The sequence below is a fragment of the Panthera tigris genome, chromosome C1 (genome assembly GCF_018350195.1).
Source record: "Panthera tigris isolate Pti1 chromosome C1, P.tigris_Pti1_mat1.1, whole genome shotgun sequence".
Lineage (NCBI taxonomy): Eukaryota > Metazoa > Chordata > Mammalia > Carnivora > Felidae > Panthera > Panthera tigris.
In genome coordinates this window covers 24540550-24559265 of record NC_056667.1, presented here as the reverse complement: position 1 = coordinate 24559265, position 18716 = coordinate 24540550, and the positions used below count along the sequence as shown (strand labels likewise).

The 18716-nt window shown below is 38.9% G+C and overlaps 1 protein-coding gene across 2 annotated transcripts in view; it reads right to left on the bottom strand.

Annotated features, from left to right (window-relative positions):
• Positions 1 to 89: 89 nt before the first annotated feature.
• RBBP4 (RB binding protein 4, chromatin remodeling factor) overlaps positions 90 to 18716 on the bottom strand; it is a 20410-nt gene continuing 1783 nt past the window's right edge. For both annotated transcript variants that reach the window (XM_042996324.1, XM_042996325.1), the window contains exons 3-12: positions 14768 to 14913; positions 8159 to 8332; positions 7692 to 7807; positions 7414 to 7574; positions 7191 to 7317; positions 6976 to 7053; positions 5107 to 5183; positions 4943 to 5000; positions 4742 to 4852; positions 90 to 352 (exon numbers count right to left, since the gene is read on the bottom strand). In XM_042996324.1, coding sequence (XP_042852258.1) covers positions 287 to 352; positions 4742 to 4852; positions 4943 to 5000; positions 5107 to 5183; positions 6976 to 7053; positions 7191 to 7317; positions 7414 to 7574; positions 7692 to 7807; positions 8159 to 8332; positions 14768 to 14913 — 1114 coding nt within the window. In that variant the 3' untranslated portion in view covers positions 90 to 286. The remainder of the gene's footprint in view (positions 353 to 4741; positions 4853 to 4942; positions 5001 to 5106; positions 5184 to 6975; positions 7054 to 7190; positions 7318 to 7413; positions 7575 to 7691; positions 7808 to 8158; positions 8333 to 14767; positions 14914 to 18716) is intronic.

Genomic DNA, 18716 nt, shown 5'->3' with positions numbered 1-18716 from the left:
GAAAAATAACCACACACAATATTCCCCTTTCTAAAGTGGCTACTTTAGACCTTTGTTACTAGAAAATTCCTGAAGAAAATTTAAATAGAAGTCTGTGGTTTTACTGAATCAAGTCCCCTAGTTAATATTTAGAAAACACCCTCTGTTTGGGCTAGTAACATTGTTGATGGTACCTATCATAGAGGGATAGCCAAACAAAGTCTGTGTCTCAAAACCAGTGTTAAATCAATCTCAGGGTTGAGAGGAAAAACAGGGGAGTCTAAAATCACAAGAAGTGCAGACATATCTAGGACCCTTGTCCTTCTGGATCCACGCTTCCTTCAGGGTCTTCATCATTATAAATGTTCTCTGCCTGCCCAAAAACAAGAAACAGAGAAAGGGCATTTAGTAAACATGAAAGATATTTCTTGAAGTTAAAGTTTCAAAAACAGATCAGGCCAGAGAGACAGACTGAACCAGAGTCTCTGTAGCAACTATTCAGCTCTGCAGTTGCTGCATGAAAGCAACCATTGACCATCTGAAAATGAATGGGTATGGCTATGTTCCAATAAAAACAGGCAGCTGGCCCACAGGCCAAGTAGATTAGGACATTCCCACAAAACTGAAGTATGGTTACTGTTTGTCTTCACACTCAACCTTCAGGAGTCCTTTTATTGGACGTTAGTCACAAGAGTCAAAAAGTAAAAACGACAGGGGCGCCTGGGTGGCTCAGTTGGTTGAGCGTCAGACTTCGGCTCAGGTCATGATCTCACAGTTTGTGGGTTCAAGCCCCGCATCAGGCTCTGTGCTGACAGCTCAGAGCCTGGAGCCTGCTTCAGATTCTGTGTCTCCCTCTCTCTGTCCCTCCCCTGCTTGCGCTCTCTCTCAAAAAAAATATAAAACATTAAAAAAAAATTTACAAAATTAAAAAAAGTAAAAACACCACAAATGCCCATCAAATGATGAATAAATAAAAATGGTATGTGGCGGGGCGCCTGGGTGGCTCAGTTGGTTAAGCGGCCGACTTCGGCTCAGGTCATGATCTCGCGGTCCATGAGTTCGAGCCCCGCGTCGGGCTCTGTGCTGACAGCTCGGAGCCTGGAGCCTGTTTCAGATTCTGTGTCTCCCTCTCTCTCTGACCTTCCCCTGTTCACGCTCTGTCTCTGTCTCAAAAATAAATAAACATTAAAAAAAAAATAAATAAAAAAAAAATGGTATGTGGCAATAAAAAAAAGGTAGTCACATATTGTATTATTTAGTTTATATTAAGTGTCCAGAACAGGCAAATCCGTAAAGTGGACTGGGGATTGCCTACTGCTGGGTGGACTGGAGAAAAATAGGGAGTGATGGCTAATGGGTATGCAGTTTTTCTGAGGGGTAAATTACTGTGGTGACGGTTGCATAATTCTGTGATTACAGTAAAAAATAAATAAGCATTCATTAAGAGACCCCCCCCCCCCGCAACCATGGGTTTCAAATCTCAATTTATGAATATTTTTAAAAGAAAATTGCTCTAGGGGCGCCTGCGTGGCTCAGTTAGTTGGGCGTCCAACTTCGGTTCAGGTCATGATCTTGCAGGTCATGGGTTCGAGCCCCACATCGGGTGCTCTGCTGTCAGCATGGAGCCTGCTTCAGATCCTGTCTCCCTCTTTCTCTATGCCCCTCCCCTGCTTGTGCATGTGCTTGCTCTCTCTCAAAAAAAAAAAAAAAAAAAAAGTAAAAAGAAAAAAGAAAACTGCTCTAGCATAAAATAAACTCTACTTCTATCATTTGATGAAAAACTTGCAGCCAAAGGCATAATCATAAATACAGAAAATACTTTTATTTGGGGAAAGTTAACTGTTCTTACTTAGCATCTACTGTGCACAAATCACTAGGCTAGGTGCTGCAGAGGATGGGACAGTCTTATCTTTAAAAAGCCTGTGATCTGACTGCAACAGGAATGTATACGATTTTGTAATGTTTTCTGACAACGAATGTGTAACTGTCTTTTTCACCCAAAGGTATCTAACAATTCAATTCAATCCTGACACTAACTATACCTAGAAGTAGTGTCAGACTCCATAGGTTTAAGGGCCTGGTCCCACAAGACTATAATCCTCACTTCAGAGGCCAGTGTCAAGCCGAGTGCCCCGACTAACCATGTACTTCTGTCCAACTTGCCTATAAAACTTGGGGGCTTCCACAGGCTGCCCTCCCACCCCCTGCCATCTTAGATTTGATAATTTGCTGGAATGACTCATAAAATCATGAAAACTTTTATTTAGTATCAGCAGTTTACAACTTAAAACTCAGGAATAGTCAAATGGCAGTGATGCCCAGGGCACGGTGAAAAGGGAGCACAGAGCGTCCATGCCTTCCCTAGGCAGCATCGATCTATTTAACAACTTGGAAGCTCATTGCATTGAGAAGTTTTATAGAGGCTTTTCAAGAGTCTTTACAGAGCGCAATCCCCTCTGCTTGCGGGTGGGAGGGACTGAAAAGTTTTCCAATCAACTGTTCAGTCTTTTGGGAGTCCAGACCTATCCTAAGGCTATCCAGTGGCCCTAAGTTACCTCCTTAGCCTAAACTCAGGCGTGGCCAAAAGGGGCTCTTTATAAATAGGAATAGAGACTTCTACCACTCTGACAATCCCAAAGGTTTTAGGACCTCTGTGCTAGGAACCTGGACAAAGACCAAATATTTATTTTATAATTCTCCTTTTCTTTTACCACAATTCTAAAAAAAACAAGTAAAGGAAATACCTGGCCTGCCTGAAGATAATGTAGTTCAATCTACTACAACAATCCCATGGGAACAACTAAAATATTTTTAATTTACAGGCTATCCAAGGCAGACTATTTCACTTTTCCGTCTTTAATTTTTATATTAATTTTATGTGGGTACAATACAAGGAAAAAGGTGAGCCAGATTTTCTGTTTACACATATTAACACAGAATTATTACTAAAAGGAATAAAGAAGAAATAAAAATACTCCCTAAATATACCAACCACATTTTGACAAATAGCCTTCTAAATAGTTACACATATTTTTAAAAAATGTTTATCTTTGAGAGTGCGCGCATGTAGGCGCACCCAGGCACCCCTAATTAAACACTAGCTACAATAATTTTAACATGAGGATTACAGCATGCTATTGTTCTACAATCTGCCCTTTTCCTACTTAAAATGTCATGGGTATCTTATAAAAACAAAGCACATTTCTTTTTGATACATAATATTCCAAAGTACAGATACACCACACAATATGTTAATCTCAGGAGCACCTGAGCTGGGTGGCTCAGTCAGTTAAAACATTGGACTTCCGCTCAGGTCATGATCTCATGGTTTGTGAGTTCAAGCCCTGTGTCCAGCTCTATGCGAACAGCTGACAGCCTGGAGCCTGCTTTGAATTCTGTGTCTCCCTCTCCCTCTGCCCCTCCCCCACTCACGCTATTTTAAAACTAAAATAAACATTTAAAAAAATCTGTGGTAAACACATAAAATTTACCATCTTGGGGCGCCTGGATGGCTAAGGCAGTTAAATATCTGATTCTTAATTCTGACTCAGGTCATGATCCCAGTTTGTGGGACTGAGCGTCAGGATCAGGGCTGACACCACAGAGCCCGCTTGGGATTCTCATTCTCCCCCCTCTCAGCCCCTCCCCCACTTGCACACATGCTCTCTCTCTCCAAAAAAACTTACGAAAAATATCTTAAATTTACCATCTTAACCACTTTTTAAAAGCATTTCATTTTTGAGACAGTGTGAGTGGGGAAGGGGCAAGGGACACAGCAGATCCAAAGTGGGCTCTGCACTGATAGCAGTGAGCCTGATGCGGGGCTTGAACTCACCTAACCAGGAGATCATGACCTGAGCTGAAGTGAGACACTCGACCGACTGAGTCACCCAGACACCCCCATGTGAATCATTATTAAGTGTACGGTTCAGAGGCATTAAGCCCATTCACCTTATGTCTAACTATCAACCACCATCCATCTCCAGAAGGCAAGTGTTTCTAACTCTGCTATATATTAGACATCATAGTTATCTTTTATTAAATTCCAAGCTCTCTGGAAATTCAAAGAATTGACCTCAATCACCTCCAGCTGGGGTATAAAGGGCAGGGATGTTTTCAGCATCTACTAAAATTTCATGGAGAAATGATAGTATTTGATGCTGTGCCACTGTGGTAGGCATGTGCTGGGCATGTTCATAAGCCACTTCAAAGGAATGCCATTCTCAAAGATTCAACTGCCAGCAAAGAGGGGAAAGCAGAAGGCAAGCCAACAGCAAGGAGGTTATTATAGTCTAGAAAGTAGTAGTAACAATCTGACAAAAACTAGGGTGTGTAGTAGAAACAGGAAAGTAGGTATGTAAGTGTGTATTCTGTAAGAGGAGTATAGATATGACCCTGCAGACAGACAATGTTAAACCTGGTAAGTGAACTAGACTTAGAAGTCTAGTGATAATAGAAAACTCTTGAGTTTTCAAGTTGGAAGACCTGGAGAAGACACTAGAGCCAAATAGGAAACAGGAAAATCAGGAGGAAAGGGGAGTAAGGTAAAGGGGGAGAGAAGTTTGGTTTCTTTGAGTTTGAAACACCACTGGGACAAGGAGATAAAGGTAACAAGCAAATGATAATGTACAGCTAAGTGCTAAAGTCATACTCAGGAATAAACTGACCAGAGAGGCCAGTGGTATTCATTAAAGTCTATAAATATGAAGTGACACTACACCTCATTTACCTAACCTCCCCCAAATAAATGATTAACACTTACCATTTGCCAAACCTGCATGATATTATCTTCTGATACAGAACAAATCACCCAAGGTTCATTGGGATTCCAGGAGAAATCAGATATCTTGGCAGTGTGACCACCATGAATAAACTGCAAGAGGGAGAAAAACAAAGATATGAGGAACAGATAGAGGACAATAAATACAGACTATTTCAATACTACTCAGTGTGCGTAACATACCAACAATTCTGGTGGCCCATCTTCTGCATCTTCTGGGGATTGTTCCTCTCCAATTTTACTAACACAAGAAAATTTTTATAAGTTAAAACATTTATCCTGAGTAACTAATTTGGGAAAGTATAAATAAAGTTAACTCCACAAAAAGTAACTAACACAAGATTTACCTTAAATCCCAGACGTTCAGTCTGCGATCAGTACCACTGGAAGCCAAAATAGTCTCATTGTGAGGCGACCACTGAACCTATAGTAAGAATGAAGGAAACAGAAAAGCGTTTAGAAAATTCAGGGAGAGGGGCACCTAGGTGGCTCAGTCAGTAAGCGTTCGACTTCAGCTCAGGTTGTGATCTCACGGTTCATGAGTTCGAGCCCCACGTCGGGCTCTGTGCTGACAGCTCAGAGCCTGGAGCCTGCTTCCGATTCTGTGTCTCCTTCTCTCTCTGTTCCTCCCCCACTCACGTTCTGTCTCTCTCTCTCAAAAAACAAATAAACATTAAAAAAAAAAAATTAAAAATTGAGGTGAAAATACCTAAATTATATTTAACAATTAAAACATTTTGTAAATAAAAGAAGAAATCAACATATTTTAGAGGTTATAAAACTTGACAGCTAGATAATATTGTTTCTTATATGGAAATAATCTATCACTAAACCTAGGAAGTCAGCTTTTGTTCTTTCTCACTTTACATGTATGTATTTTAAAGATTTTTAAACTTTAAAGTAGGCTCCACACCCAAAGTGGGGCTTGCACACACGACCCCCAGATCAAGAGTTGCATGCTCCACCAACTGAGCCAGCCAAGTGCTCATCTTATATTTTTGAGGATCTGATCTTATCTATTCTTACTAATTCTGGCTTCTGGCTGAATGTAATCCAATTCTGACCTTAGAACCAAAATGCAAAACACATACACACAATATCTATTTTCTCAAATACTTACTATGAATTCAGCACTATAAAACTGATAAAAAATGACTTACAATAATGACTTTATTAAAGTAAGCTACTACACACACAACAAAATCACATATTGTTACACTGTTTGATAAGAAAGTCCTAGGTTCACGGTACGGATAAGAGTGCATTAGTGACCAATCCTTAGGGAGGAATTTAGACATACTCCTGGCAAGAATACCATTACAGGCAAGGACAAAGAGACAGAGTAAAGACAAAATGTTCACTGGAGAGGCTGAGAGTAGAAAATAAGGTTAAGTGAGACTAAGTGCATGGGAAAATGGCTCACCTAGAGACTAGTTCAGAGGCCACTTTCACACAACCAAAATTAAATTTGACCACTTTTAGGTTCTTAACACCTGACCATCTTTTATTATGGTGACTCTAAATGGGCCTTTCCTTGCTACAGAATTGTAAGCTCTTTGACAGCAAAGACTAGAACATATTCCTCACAGTTTTCCAGCAATAAGCTTTGAACATAGTGCAACATTTCTTGACTGAGTCAGTTTTTCCAGATTAAGAAAGGAGCTTAAACTCATGAGGCAGGAAACATGGGAGCTAGCACTTTAGGCTTCAACTACAAAATCAACAGACATGGTAAGTTGTGGAAATAAGGTAAGAGACAAGCGTCAGAGACAAGAATAAAATCAGACCCTAATTTTCCTTCTTTTTTTTTTTTTTGGTTTAATTTTTTAAGTTTATTTATTTTGAGAGAGAGAAAGAGGGAGGGAGGGAAGGGCAGACAGGGAAGGAGATGGAGAATCCCAAACAGGCGTGCAGCCTGACGCGGGGCTTGAACTCACTAACTGGGAGATCATGATCTGAGCCAAAGTCGGACACCTAAACGACTGAGCCACCCAGGCGTCCCCAGGCACTAATTTTCTTAATACCTCAAGAATATAAGTGGCCAATGACCAGTTTGAGGAAGTATAGAAATAACAATCCCAATTCCTACAGAGATTAGCATAGACATGTAGAAGGTTTTTATTATTTATAGTAATGGGATAAGCCACAAGTGTGCCTACTCACACATCCAGGTTTTCCTTAAAGAAAAAAAAAAAAAGCATGTTAGTTTCTCTTACTTGGAATATTTCATCCTTATGTGATTCAAAGGAATGCAACTTAAGTTTCAGATTTCTCAGATCCCACAAAGCAACGGTCTACATACAAAAAGGAAAGCAAGAACAATAAATTTTTTTTTAATGAGAAGAAATTCCGTAACTAAAAGATCTCTATGCATTCAAAGGAAGCCAGAGAAATTCACCCTATGTTTTTTCTTAAAATAAAACAAACTGACCTTGTCAGCTGATCCTGTGGCAAGAATGAACTCACTGTAAGGATTGAAAGATAGGCAGTTCACTTCAGCAGTGTGAGCATCAACTGAGTGGCTTGGTTTGGAAGTATTGTTTGAACGAGTATCCCAGCTTTGATAAAAAAGAAAAAACAGGAAAAAAGCTTAAAATAGGTAACAATATAAAACTTAGATAACAAAGAAAAAATTAAAACACGATTCTACTCACATCATAAGTTTCTGATCATCAGCAACTGACCCAAACAGAGACTCATGGAGCAGATGCCAGGAAACGTCTTCTACTACTGCTGTATGCCCTGTAAAGATGGTCTTCGCATCCACAACTTTTCCTTCCTTTGGAACAGCACTGATGTCCCAGAGGCAGATGGTCTTAAATGTAAAATTAACTATTATATAAATGGAAGATTCTCACTTTCCCACACACCCCAGAAAAGAAACCAACTGATAACTAGCCCAGATTTGCTTCAAAATGGGAAGGATACGCACATGGTCATCTGAAGCACTAAGTAAGTGCCCACTGAGATTTGGGTTCCAAGAAAGCCCATAGCCTTCCTTCTGATGTCCACGGAGACGCAGGTCGGGGTTGCACTCACCAGAAGGGTCTGCAAAGTAACAGACATATCAAGACTATCCAGAGCTCACTTCCTCCTTGGGTCTACTAAACATAATGGAATTTTGATCAAGAGTTTGAAGGCTCTTCATATCTACAGCGATACAGACCCATTATGATCAAAGACAGAATGCTTAAGATTAAAATAAGCATCACTCTATTCTGTGTAAAAAAGCACTTTTTTCCCCACCTGGGTAAGAAGAATGAAGAATACCACACATACCAGTATAAATCACCAGTATAAATTATACAAAGAATAACAAGCAATTAAATTCCAATTGAGTGGAGCAATGTATTCCCACAGCGACTCATTATCTGTATTTGAACTAAAGAGGGCAGGTACCTGGTTTGGAAGGATGTTTGGTATAGTCAAAAACAAGAACATCGCTGGATGGAGTCTTTGTTGCAATGATGCAAGGGTTCTGGGGCATATAGCGTGCCCTGTTTACTTCTCCTTCATGGTTGATCTTGATCTCTATTTCAATTTTTCCACTAACTGAGCCAAAACCTCCAAATTCTGTAAATAAGAAATTGCAAATGAGGACAAAGCAAGAGATACCCTATGTCACTCAAATGATGACACAGGCCAAGTTTGCTTTTTATCAGCAAACTGATGTAAGAGAAGTAATCTAGACATTTGTCAGCAGTATAAAGTGTTTTCACACCTTTTATTGATTCTTACTGCAATACTACACAGTAGGGAACAGTTAATATCCTCAGAATTTTTACAAAGAAAAACAGAAATTTGGAGTACCTCCATTAATGTGTTCCTAGTGACATGACTTTGGCAGAACCTAATGTGAATCCCCATTTTTTGATTCCCAGTCTAGTATTCTTTCAGCCATAACTACACCAACTCTGGAGAGTTGTATAATTAATAAATATATATGCTATCTAAAAGTAGGAACACTATACCAATTCCACTTCAAAAGTAGGTTCTTGGGGTGCTTTGGTGGCTCAGTTTGTTAAGCATTCAACTTCAAGTCAGGTCATGATCTCACTCACTGCTGTCAGCGCAGAGTCTGCTTCAGATTGTCTCCCTCTCTCTGTCCCTCCCCTGCTGGAGTTCTCCCTCTCCCTCTCTCAAAAATAATAAACAAATCAAAAAGCAGATTCTCAAGCAATTAAAAAAAATTTTTAACCTTTATTTATTATTTTTGAGAGGCAAAAAGAGACAGTGTGCAAGCAGGGGAGGGGCAGAGAGAGACAGGGAGACAGAATCCGAAGGAGGCTCCAGGCTCTCAGCACACAGCCCGACATGGGGATCAAACCCACAAACTGTGAGATCATGACCTGTGCTGAAGTTAGACGCTTAACCGAATGAACCACCCAAACACCCGTCAATAATCAATTTTTAAATCTCACTTAAAATACCGAAAGTGAATAAACAGAACCTAAGTTACTATTTTAATGAATATTAGAGTACACAGTATGCCAGGTACTAAAGAGTTCTTCCTATACCATTTATTTGAAGACCTAGTTTGGAATATCCTTTCTGAAATACCATCACACCATTATCTTTTCCCTATACCATTTCTTTTAGTCCAGGGACAAAACACAGAGCCCAAGAGGTAGTTTCGTTTTCCTAACCCCCACTTACATATGCCAACCATGATCCTTAGCTGAAATAAACCAGGCAAAGAATAGATAAAAACATTTCTTATTCACATTTGACTACTGTATGCACTTAGTTCTCCCAAGTGTCACCATAAAATGTATAACAATATAATTTGCGATTATGTAAATCTTGGCAAAGCAACATATAAACAAACAAAGGTAGTTAACTATCACTCAAAGAATTACAAAAGGCAGAATAAGATATCTAAGTAAGAGTCGGATGTTGGCCTAACTGCCACTTAGCTTAGTGATTTGGGGGAAGACCTTCAATTTCACTGAGCCTCAAATACTTTATTCATAAAGCAAAGCTGTGAAATTAACTCGTAAATGAAAATGCTGTCAAGAGTACTGTTACTAAGTGTTACACTTTTAAGGACAAAAAAAAATTTTTTTTAAGTTTATTTGGGAGGGTGGCAGGGAGAGGGAAAATCCCCAAAAGGCTCTGTGCTGTCAGTGTTGAGCCCAACATGGGGCTTGATCTCATGAACAGTGATCACGGCCTGAGCTGAAACCAAGAGTTAGACAGTTAACCAACTGAACCACCCAGGCACCCCAGGACCAAAATCTTTTTAAAAAGCAAGGATATAGATGGGTAATATGGCTGGCAGATTAGATAACTTTCAACTTCCAAGTTAACTTTTAGATGTTGAAATGCAAATGTTTCATACAGGCTAAAAATCTAAAAATAAAAGCTCAAAATAGACACTAAAAGAGAAAAAAAAACATGTTACATGAATTTTCCCCCAGAACTCTAGACCATGAGCATCTATGATGTAAAAAAAGAAGGCATGATAGGATGTGATTGCAAGGAACTTTCAGTCCAAACACACAGAGATAAAATGTAACTACAGATGACTATGACAAAAAAGCAGAACTACCAGAAAACAGATACCAATAACAAGGGAAGAACAACAGCTGGCACAGAGCCTGCAGAGCAAGGGTATTAACTACAGAATGTGGGGTATTTTGGTGTGGGATACATACTAAACAGAGGAACTCTAACTGTGGATAAAGTACAGTAATAAGTCAGCTTAGAGGATTCACAATTGAGTTTTTGTGAAGATGATGACTTATCAATTTAAAAAATAATTAGGGGTTCTCAAGTTAAAGCTGGTATATGAAAGGCCAAAACTGAAATAGGAAAGATTGAGGTATCAATGTACAATAATTAAATGGCTATCAAAGTCCAGTTATATTTCTATTTTGTTTGCTTCTCTCCATATAAAATGGTATTAAAAAAACTTGAGCTATAATGTAGTATAAGTGCCTAGTTTGACAAATTTTTACAAATGTATACACTAGGAAAACCACCACCCAGATCAAAATACAGAAATTTCCAGCCTCCCAGAGGTACTATCGTGTCCCTCCCAGCCAGTATTTTCCCCAACAAACTAGGTAACCGGCACTGACTTCTACCTCTAAGCCACTCTTTCAGCCCATAAAAACCTTTTCACTATAAAGAGTAAACTCTAATATCCGTTAACTATCTCATCATGATTTAGTAATAGTTTATTATGTATAATTCAGACAAAAGACTAAAAGATATCTTAAAAAAAAAATTCCCCAAACAAGTTGCTAGAAATAAACTTGATATTGGACGATCTTGGTAACAGAGTCATTTAAACGTAAATTTTAGAGGCACCTGGGCGGCTCAGTCAGTTGTGACTTGATCTTACAGTTAGTAGGTTCAAGCCCCAAGCCCTAAACCCCACAATGGGCTTTGCGCTGACAGAGTGGTGTCTGCTTCAGATTGTGTCTCCTTCTCTTTGTCCTTCCTCTGCTTGCTTGTGTGCACTTGCTCTCTCTCAAAAATAAGTATTAATAAAAATTTTTTACATCTAACCTATTTTATAAGGGCTTAAAACGTGACTATAGCCAGGCTGAACCTAATATAAACACAAATTATTTTAACGTCAAAACAAGACTAAGTCAGTTTTTAGTTTTCACTTTGGAAGTTCAATGATCTTTTGAAGCTATCTGACACCAATTACCCAAAACCAAATGGGGTCAAGTGGATGGTAACTCATTACAATAGTTCAATCTGAGAGTCCAGGACATTTCATCTGAGAGTGAGAGAGACTAGTAAGCTATCTACTTCACCACCACCCAAGAGACACTATGATATTATGTACTTCCATCATTGTTAAGACCATATGGAGAGAAGCCTATCCAGTGATCTGAAGATGGGGGGAGAGAGAGGGAAGGGAAGTAAAGAGAAGAGGGAGAAATGGGAGATAAGCTATGTAACCTTAGGGCAAGTTACGAAACATCTATGAGTACCAGTTTCCTTGTGAGGATTAAATAGGATGATTTATATAGTGGTACAAATATAATTACTGGTATTTTAAATTGTTTCTCCATAATTAAACATTAATTAAGGGGGATGAAGCAAAAATTGGCTTGATGCTGTTCAAAAAACTCAATTACCAGAAAAAGACTTGAGTATAAATGTTAAAAAATGCCACTTCTAAAACCAGTGAAGAAAACAATTTGCCAGCAAATGGTTTTTAAAAAATTGGTGGGGTGCCTGGGTAGCTCAGTTGGCTAATAAGTTTCCAACTCTTGATTTTGGCTCAGGTCTTGATCTCACAGTGGGATTGAGCCCCTCGTGGGGCTTCGAGCTGACAGTGCAGGGTCTGCTTGGGATTCTCTTTCTCCCTCTCTCTCTGTCCCTCCCCTGCTCAGGCATGGGCTCTCAAAATAAACAAACATTAAAAAAAAAAATTTTTTAAAAATAAATAAAGTAAGATAAAAAATTGCTAACCACTTAGAAAAATGCTTAGATTCCTACCCTGTACCCAATACCAAAACAAATACCAGGAAGATTATAGTTTTAATGGTTAAAACATAAGTACCAGAAAACAACAGCTAAATATTTTAAAATCTTGGAATGATGAAGGCATTTCAAAGAATGACACAATATCTGAAGGACATCAGAGAAAAGTTGGACAGGTAAATCCAATGCTGCCGAGGGCATGGAGAAACATACAAATACGATTGCTATTGGTGGGATTGAATGTTTTTTGGAGGGCAGTTTTGCTCTGATTGGCCTTCCACTTAGAAAATTTATCCTGTAATGGGGCGCCTGGGTGGCTCAGTTGGTTAAGCATCTGACTTCGGCTCAGGTCATGATCTCACTGTGAGTTAGAGCCCCATGTCGGGCTCTGTGCTGACAGCTCAGAGCCTGGAGCCTGCTTTGGATTGTGTCTCCCTCTTTCTCTGCTTCTGCCCCACTCATGCTGTCTCTCTCAAGAATGAATAAACATCGAAAAAAAAAATTAAAAAAGAAAAACAAAACTTATTCTATAGTAAAACTATAAAGGACATATGGTACAAGTACTGTTTTTGAAGTCCGAAAATTGGAAACCACCTAAATGTCAAATAAGGGATAGTTAATTATGACACAGTATACAACCATCAAAAGGAAATTATGTCTAAACAAAACAAAACAAAACAAAACAAAAAAGGAGCTATGTCTTACACAAAAAGATGTTCATCAGGCCAGAAAAGCCTATTCTATGCTGTATCCCTAGTACCAAGGAAAAACCCTGGCATTCAGTATTTGCTTTGATTTTTAAAATAATTTATTACATTACCCATCAGAATATTGCTTTGTCACTAAACCAAAAATCCTATTTCAAAACAATTTATCTTCATTTTTTTTAAAGATTTTAATTAAATTTTTTCATGTTTATTTAGAGAGAGAGAGAGAGAGAGAGAGAACACACACAAGTGAGGGAGGGGCAGAGAGAGAGGGAGATACAGAATTCAAAGCAGCCTCCAGGCTCTGAGCTGTCAGCACAGAGCCTGATGCAGGGCTTGAACTCCCGAACCGTGAGATCATGACCTGAGCTCCAGTCACACGCTTAACCGACTGAGCCACCCAGGCGCCCCACAATTTATCTTCATTTAATAAAAAGGAAATTAATGCTCAGAGAGGCTAAATGATTTATCCAAAACCACACAGCTAGTGAGAGGCATAACAGGATCTCAAGCCAAAATCTTCAGATTCTTAGGTTCAGTGCCCCCCCCCCCAACACTAATGCTTATCAAGAAAATAACTTCCCAATAATCATATCACATATACTTGGGTCAGTGACACAAAATCATGTTTGCAGATCATTACCTTAAGAACTTACTACTTTGCATTCTGTATCACCCTAAGGCAAATATGGAGTAATCCAAAGATTAACTGCACAGAACGATCCTGGCAAATAACTGGAGGGAGCTCAAAAGAACTTAGATAAAAAAATGGATTCTGCTAGTCAGGAGAAATCTAAGGAAAGAAACATTAAACATCCTTTTTTTTAAAAAGATCGCAAATCTCAATAAGAGTGTATCTTTTACCTCTTGGTACTAACTTGCGTTCAAGGGTAACAACAAAGGTAACTCACCCATTTCCACCTCTACTAAAAGGGAAAAAGTATTTAGTTAAACCCTTAGGTCATCTCCTAAAAATAGGATACAATTAAATGGCTCATTTCATTTTTATATACATATCAAGTGCCATGGTTGTCATTTCTACCACTTCAATCTGAGAAAGCGTAATTTAAGCCAGTGTTTCTTAGTCTTTTTCCTCCAAGAAACAAGATGTTTTATAAAACATCTTTTCTGACACTCTTGATGAAATTTTAATACCATAGATATCCTGTATATTTATGTACACCATGCACATCTGTGCTTTACACATTTAAAGAATTAAGATGGTTTTCACACATCCCACTCTCTGAGAACAAATTTTCATCCCCTTGGGGGCAATTATCTCCCAAGCTGAGAATGCATGCACAAAAACAGAAATGGTAGACTTTTGGGGCACCTGGCTGGCTCAGTCAATAGAGCATGCAACTCTTAATCTTGGGGTTTTGAGTGTGAGCCCCACGTTGGGTGTAGAGATTACTTAAATTAAAAAACAATAAAAAGGGGCACCAGGGTGGCTCAATTGGTTAAGTGTCCGACTCTTGATTTTGGCTCAGGTCATGATCTCACGGTTCATGAGTTCGAGCCCTGCGTTGGGCTCTGTGCTGGCAGCATGGAGCCTGCTTGGCATGGTCTCCATATCACCTCCCCCCCAAATAAATAAACATAAGGAAAACGACAACAATAAAAACCTCCTTTGTAGAGAGGTTTATAGAAAAGGCACAGAACCATGTTATGTGTTAAGTAGCTCTTCTGAGACTTAATATCTGTACTGCAAACCCAGGCTTTCCAAAGCTCAAAATCTTATTACTAACTTGACAGGTTAATTTATCAAACTTAACATTCGTTTCATGATACTTCAAAAATATAAAAAATATAACCCACACATTATTCCTTCTTTTGTTTTTAAGAGTCCTACCTCCTTTCTCACTATCGTAGTGGGAAGCATCAAACTGAGCATCATCGTTAGGGAGCTGCACACTGGCTATCACAAGGTGGTTTTGTTCATCCGACGTGTGTGTTCCCAGGACAAGTCGATGAATGCTGAAGTCTTTCCCTTCTGGTCTGTTAACAGCAACATATGGTCACTATTCAAATTAGCAACACTGATAGAGACAATGAAGTAGTGATATACATATACATGCAAAAAGGCACTATTATAACCAGGTTTTGAGAGGACAAAGTCATTATGAGCCACATTTCTAACTTCTAAAAAAATTTTTTTAACGTTTATTTACTTTTGAGAGATAGCATGAGCAAAGGAGGGGCAGAGAGAGAGGAAGACACAGAATCCAAAGCAGGCTCCAGGCTCCAAGCTGTCAGCACAGAGCCCTACGCGGGGCTTGAACTCACGAATTGTGAGATCATGACCTGAGCTGAAGTCGGACACTTAACTGACTGAGCCACCCAGGCACCCCTACACATTTCTGACTTTTAATGTATCTTCCATAGAGAAGACTACATAGCACTTAATAGGACTACATAGCACTTAATTTTCTTAACTTGACAAAAAATTTATAATTACTTTGGGTAAAACATCTAAGAGAATAAAATGTGAATTAATTTCTCACCCTCCACAATGGGCTGGAGGTAAACAAAGTAATTGCTGCGTACACTAACACTTCAGGTTACTTCATTAATTTCATTAAAAGGTATAGGAAAGAAAATAATTATTAGATAAACTAATTGTTCAAATATTTACTAAGTGCCTAATCAGTGACACATTGTGCCAAAAACTACGAAGTACAAAAAATGATTAAGACATGATTCATGCCCTTAAAAAACCAGGGGCAATTAATCACATATACAAATAATTAAAATACAAGTCAATAAATACATGAAACGTACGTAAGAATATGAGAATTTAAAAATAAATAAATAGGGGCGCCTGGGAGGCTCAGTTGGTTAAGCAACTGACTTAGGCTCAGGTCATGATCTCACAGTTTGCTGAGTTCGAGCCCTGCGTCAGGCTCTGTGCTGATAGCTCAGAGCCTGGAGCCTGCTTCAGATTCTGTGTCTCCCTCTCTCTGCCCCTCCCCTACTCTCGCTCTGTGACTGTCTCCCAATAAATAAACGTTAAAAAAAATTTAAATAAATACATAAATAAATAAATAAGATTGCTTCTGGAATTAAAGAAGTATTCATGAAAGAGGTGATATTTGAGCAGATATCAAAATGAGAGATAAAACCTAGAAGAGACAAGGGTTTTGAAAGACAGTATTCCAAAGAAAGGGAACTGAGCAAAGGGCAGGTCTACAAAATGCCAGATATCATGTTAAACACTTACAAACCATGCATCAAAAGATGAAGATGAACTTGAGGTTTAGGAAAATTAGGCAACTTGCCTAAGATCACACAACTACTAGAGGGGCACCTGGCTGGCTCAGTTGGTAGAGCATATGGCTTTAGATCTTGGGGGTCCTGAGTTTTTAAACCTCACGTTGGGTGTAGAGATTACTTTAAAAATAAACAAAAGAACTCACACCTACTAGGACCAACATCCCAACTGACTTTGGACATGGCAAAATGGAAAGAGAAGGCTAGAAAGCAGATTCTAGGGTACTGAGTGCCACCTTAAGGAATTCAAGACTCTATACTATAGAGGGAACAAAGGACCATGGAAAATTTCTAAGGACACAGCACCATTTGAATTATCACAGGAGGATTAATCTGACAGTGTAAAGTAGAGGTTCTTCAAGTGTGGTATCAGGACCACCAGCATCAGCATCTAGGAACTTCATCCAGAAAGGCAAATTAAGTTCTCAGATCCACTCCAGACCTACTAAATCAGAAACCTGGAATGCAGGGCACCACAATCTATTTTACAATCCCTCCAGCTGATTACAATGCATGTTAAAGTTTGAGAACCTTTGGTCTAGATAAGAGATATTATACAAATATAATTCACTGAGGCTTATAAATGAACCATCAAGTGGAGAAAGAGAAAAACCTAGGAAATGTCAAACCAAAGTCAAGTATGATAAAGAGAAATAGGAACAATAGCAGAAAGCCGATTGGGACCTCTATGGAAAGAATATACTCAGTTTGAAAAATGTCATGTTGGGGAACCCAGTAAGATAGTTCAGAGAAGACACCAGTAGGCTGCTGAAAATTCAGGAAGAACTCAGAAATTGGGTCTAGAGATAACCAACAGAAATTCCTCTGCACAGAGGCAATAGGCATCTATATGCTACATAGAAAAAGTAGAGGAAAGAAAAGAGAATTGTCAACACAAAACTGGGAATGTCTACATTTAGACGGCTAAACAAAGAACCACAGGAAGTGGGGGAAAAAGATACTACAGAACTACAATAGTATTTTTTTTTAAAAAGATGAATAAACACCATCCCCACAAGAAAAAAAAGAAAACAAGAAGAAGACCAACAGACACAAAATATTAAACACTAAGCCAATAGGTATGCTTGCTTCTAAGTAATCCTTGTCTTAAAAAAATTAGCTTTGGGGCGCCTGGGTGGCTCAGTCGGTTAAGCAGTCGACTTCAGCTCAGGTCACGATCTCGCGGTCCGTGAGTTTGAGCCCCGCATTGGGCTCTGTGCTGACAGCTCAGAGCCTGGAGCCTGCTTCAGATTCTGTGTCTCCCTCTCTCTGACCCTCCCTTGTTCATGTTCTGTCTCTCCTTGTCTCAAAAATAAATAAACGTTAAAAAAAAAAAAATTAAAAAAAAATTAGCTTTGGGGCTCCTGGGTGGCTCAGTCAGTTAAGTTTACGACTTCAGCTCAGGTCATCATCTCATGGTTTGGGAGTTTGAGCCCTTGCATCGGGCTCTGCACTGACCGGGCACAACTCTCTATCCCCCCTCCCCCACTCAAAATAAATAAACTTTAGTCTAATTCATTGCTTTCTAAATTGAGCTACTAACTACATTATATAGGAAGGTTTTTAAAAATATGGTTCCAGAATGATTTAGTAGGTATGCAGTGGCCAGTATTTGGGATCCACTGTTCCAATATGATGCATGCAGCTCATGATTGTGGAATCACCATTCAACTATTTTTCATCAATTACTCTGCCACCAGCTCCTAAATGGTTTGAACTACCATTGAGAACTCCTGACAGAAATGGCTCCACTTAACCTGAACTCAAGTAATTCTGATGATCAGTTAAACATGGGAATTCCTGGTCATGACAAAGCTTCTGACTCTAAATTTCTAGGTATTTTTTTAGAAGTTTGTTAAACATCATTAGGACAGATCTCCTCATTTTTAATGCCATTGTGAAGATAGCAGCCTTGTTCTTAAGTCATTAGTAAAATTTGTATCAAATTTTATTACTTGTTGAGCTGAAACATGGCCTAATTAACCATATTCTGCAAATATCTTGAATTCTAAAGACATGAATTTTGAAGAAATGGAGTTATTTAATACACAATGTAATTTTTAAATGCTATTCTGAATAGTGAAACAGTTTTATAATAGAAAACCCATTATTCCAACAGGCACACTGGTTTTTATAAAACCTTGTATTATTTAAATTCACCTTCATCTTTGCATTGTTATTTCCTCCTGGGAGACTTTCGGGATACCCTAAATTGAGGTGATTTTTTCCTTCCTCTGATAATTTTATCTGTGCCACTCTCATGATAATTATTTTTCACTGTAATATAGTAGCCCCCCCCCCCTTCAGTTTGGTCAACTACAGTCCCATCCGGAAGCAGATGATCTTCCTTCTGACTTAACATCAGGTCAGTAGTAGCCTAATACTTCATCACAAGGCCCATGTCATTCACCTCACTTTATTTCATCACACGTGCATTTTATCTTCTCAACATCACAAGAAGAAGGGTGAGTACAGTGAGAAATTTTGACAGCAAGAGACCAGCTTTTATTATGGTACATTATTCACTCAGC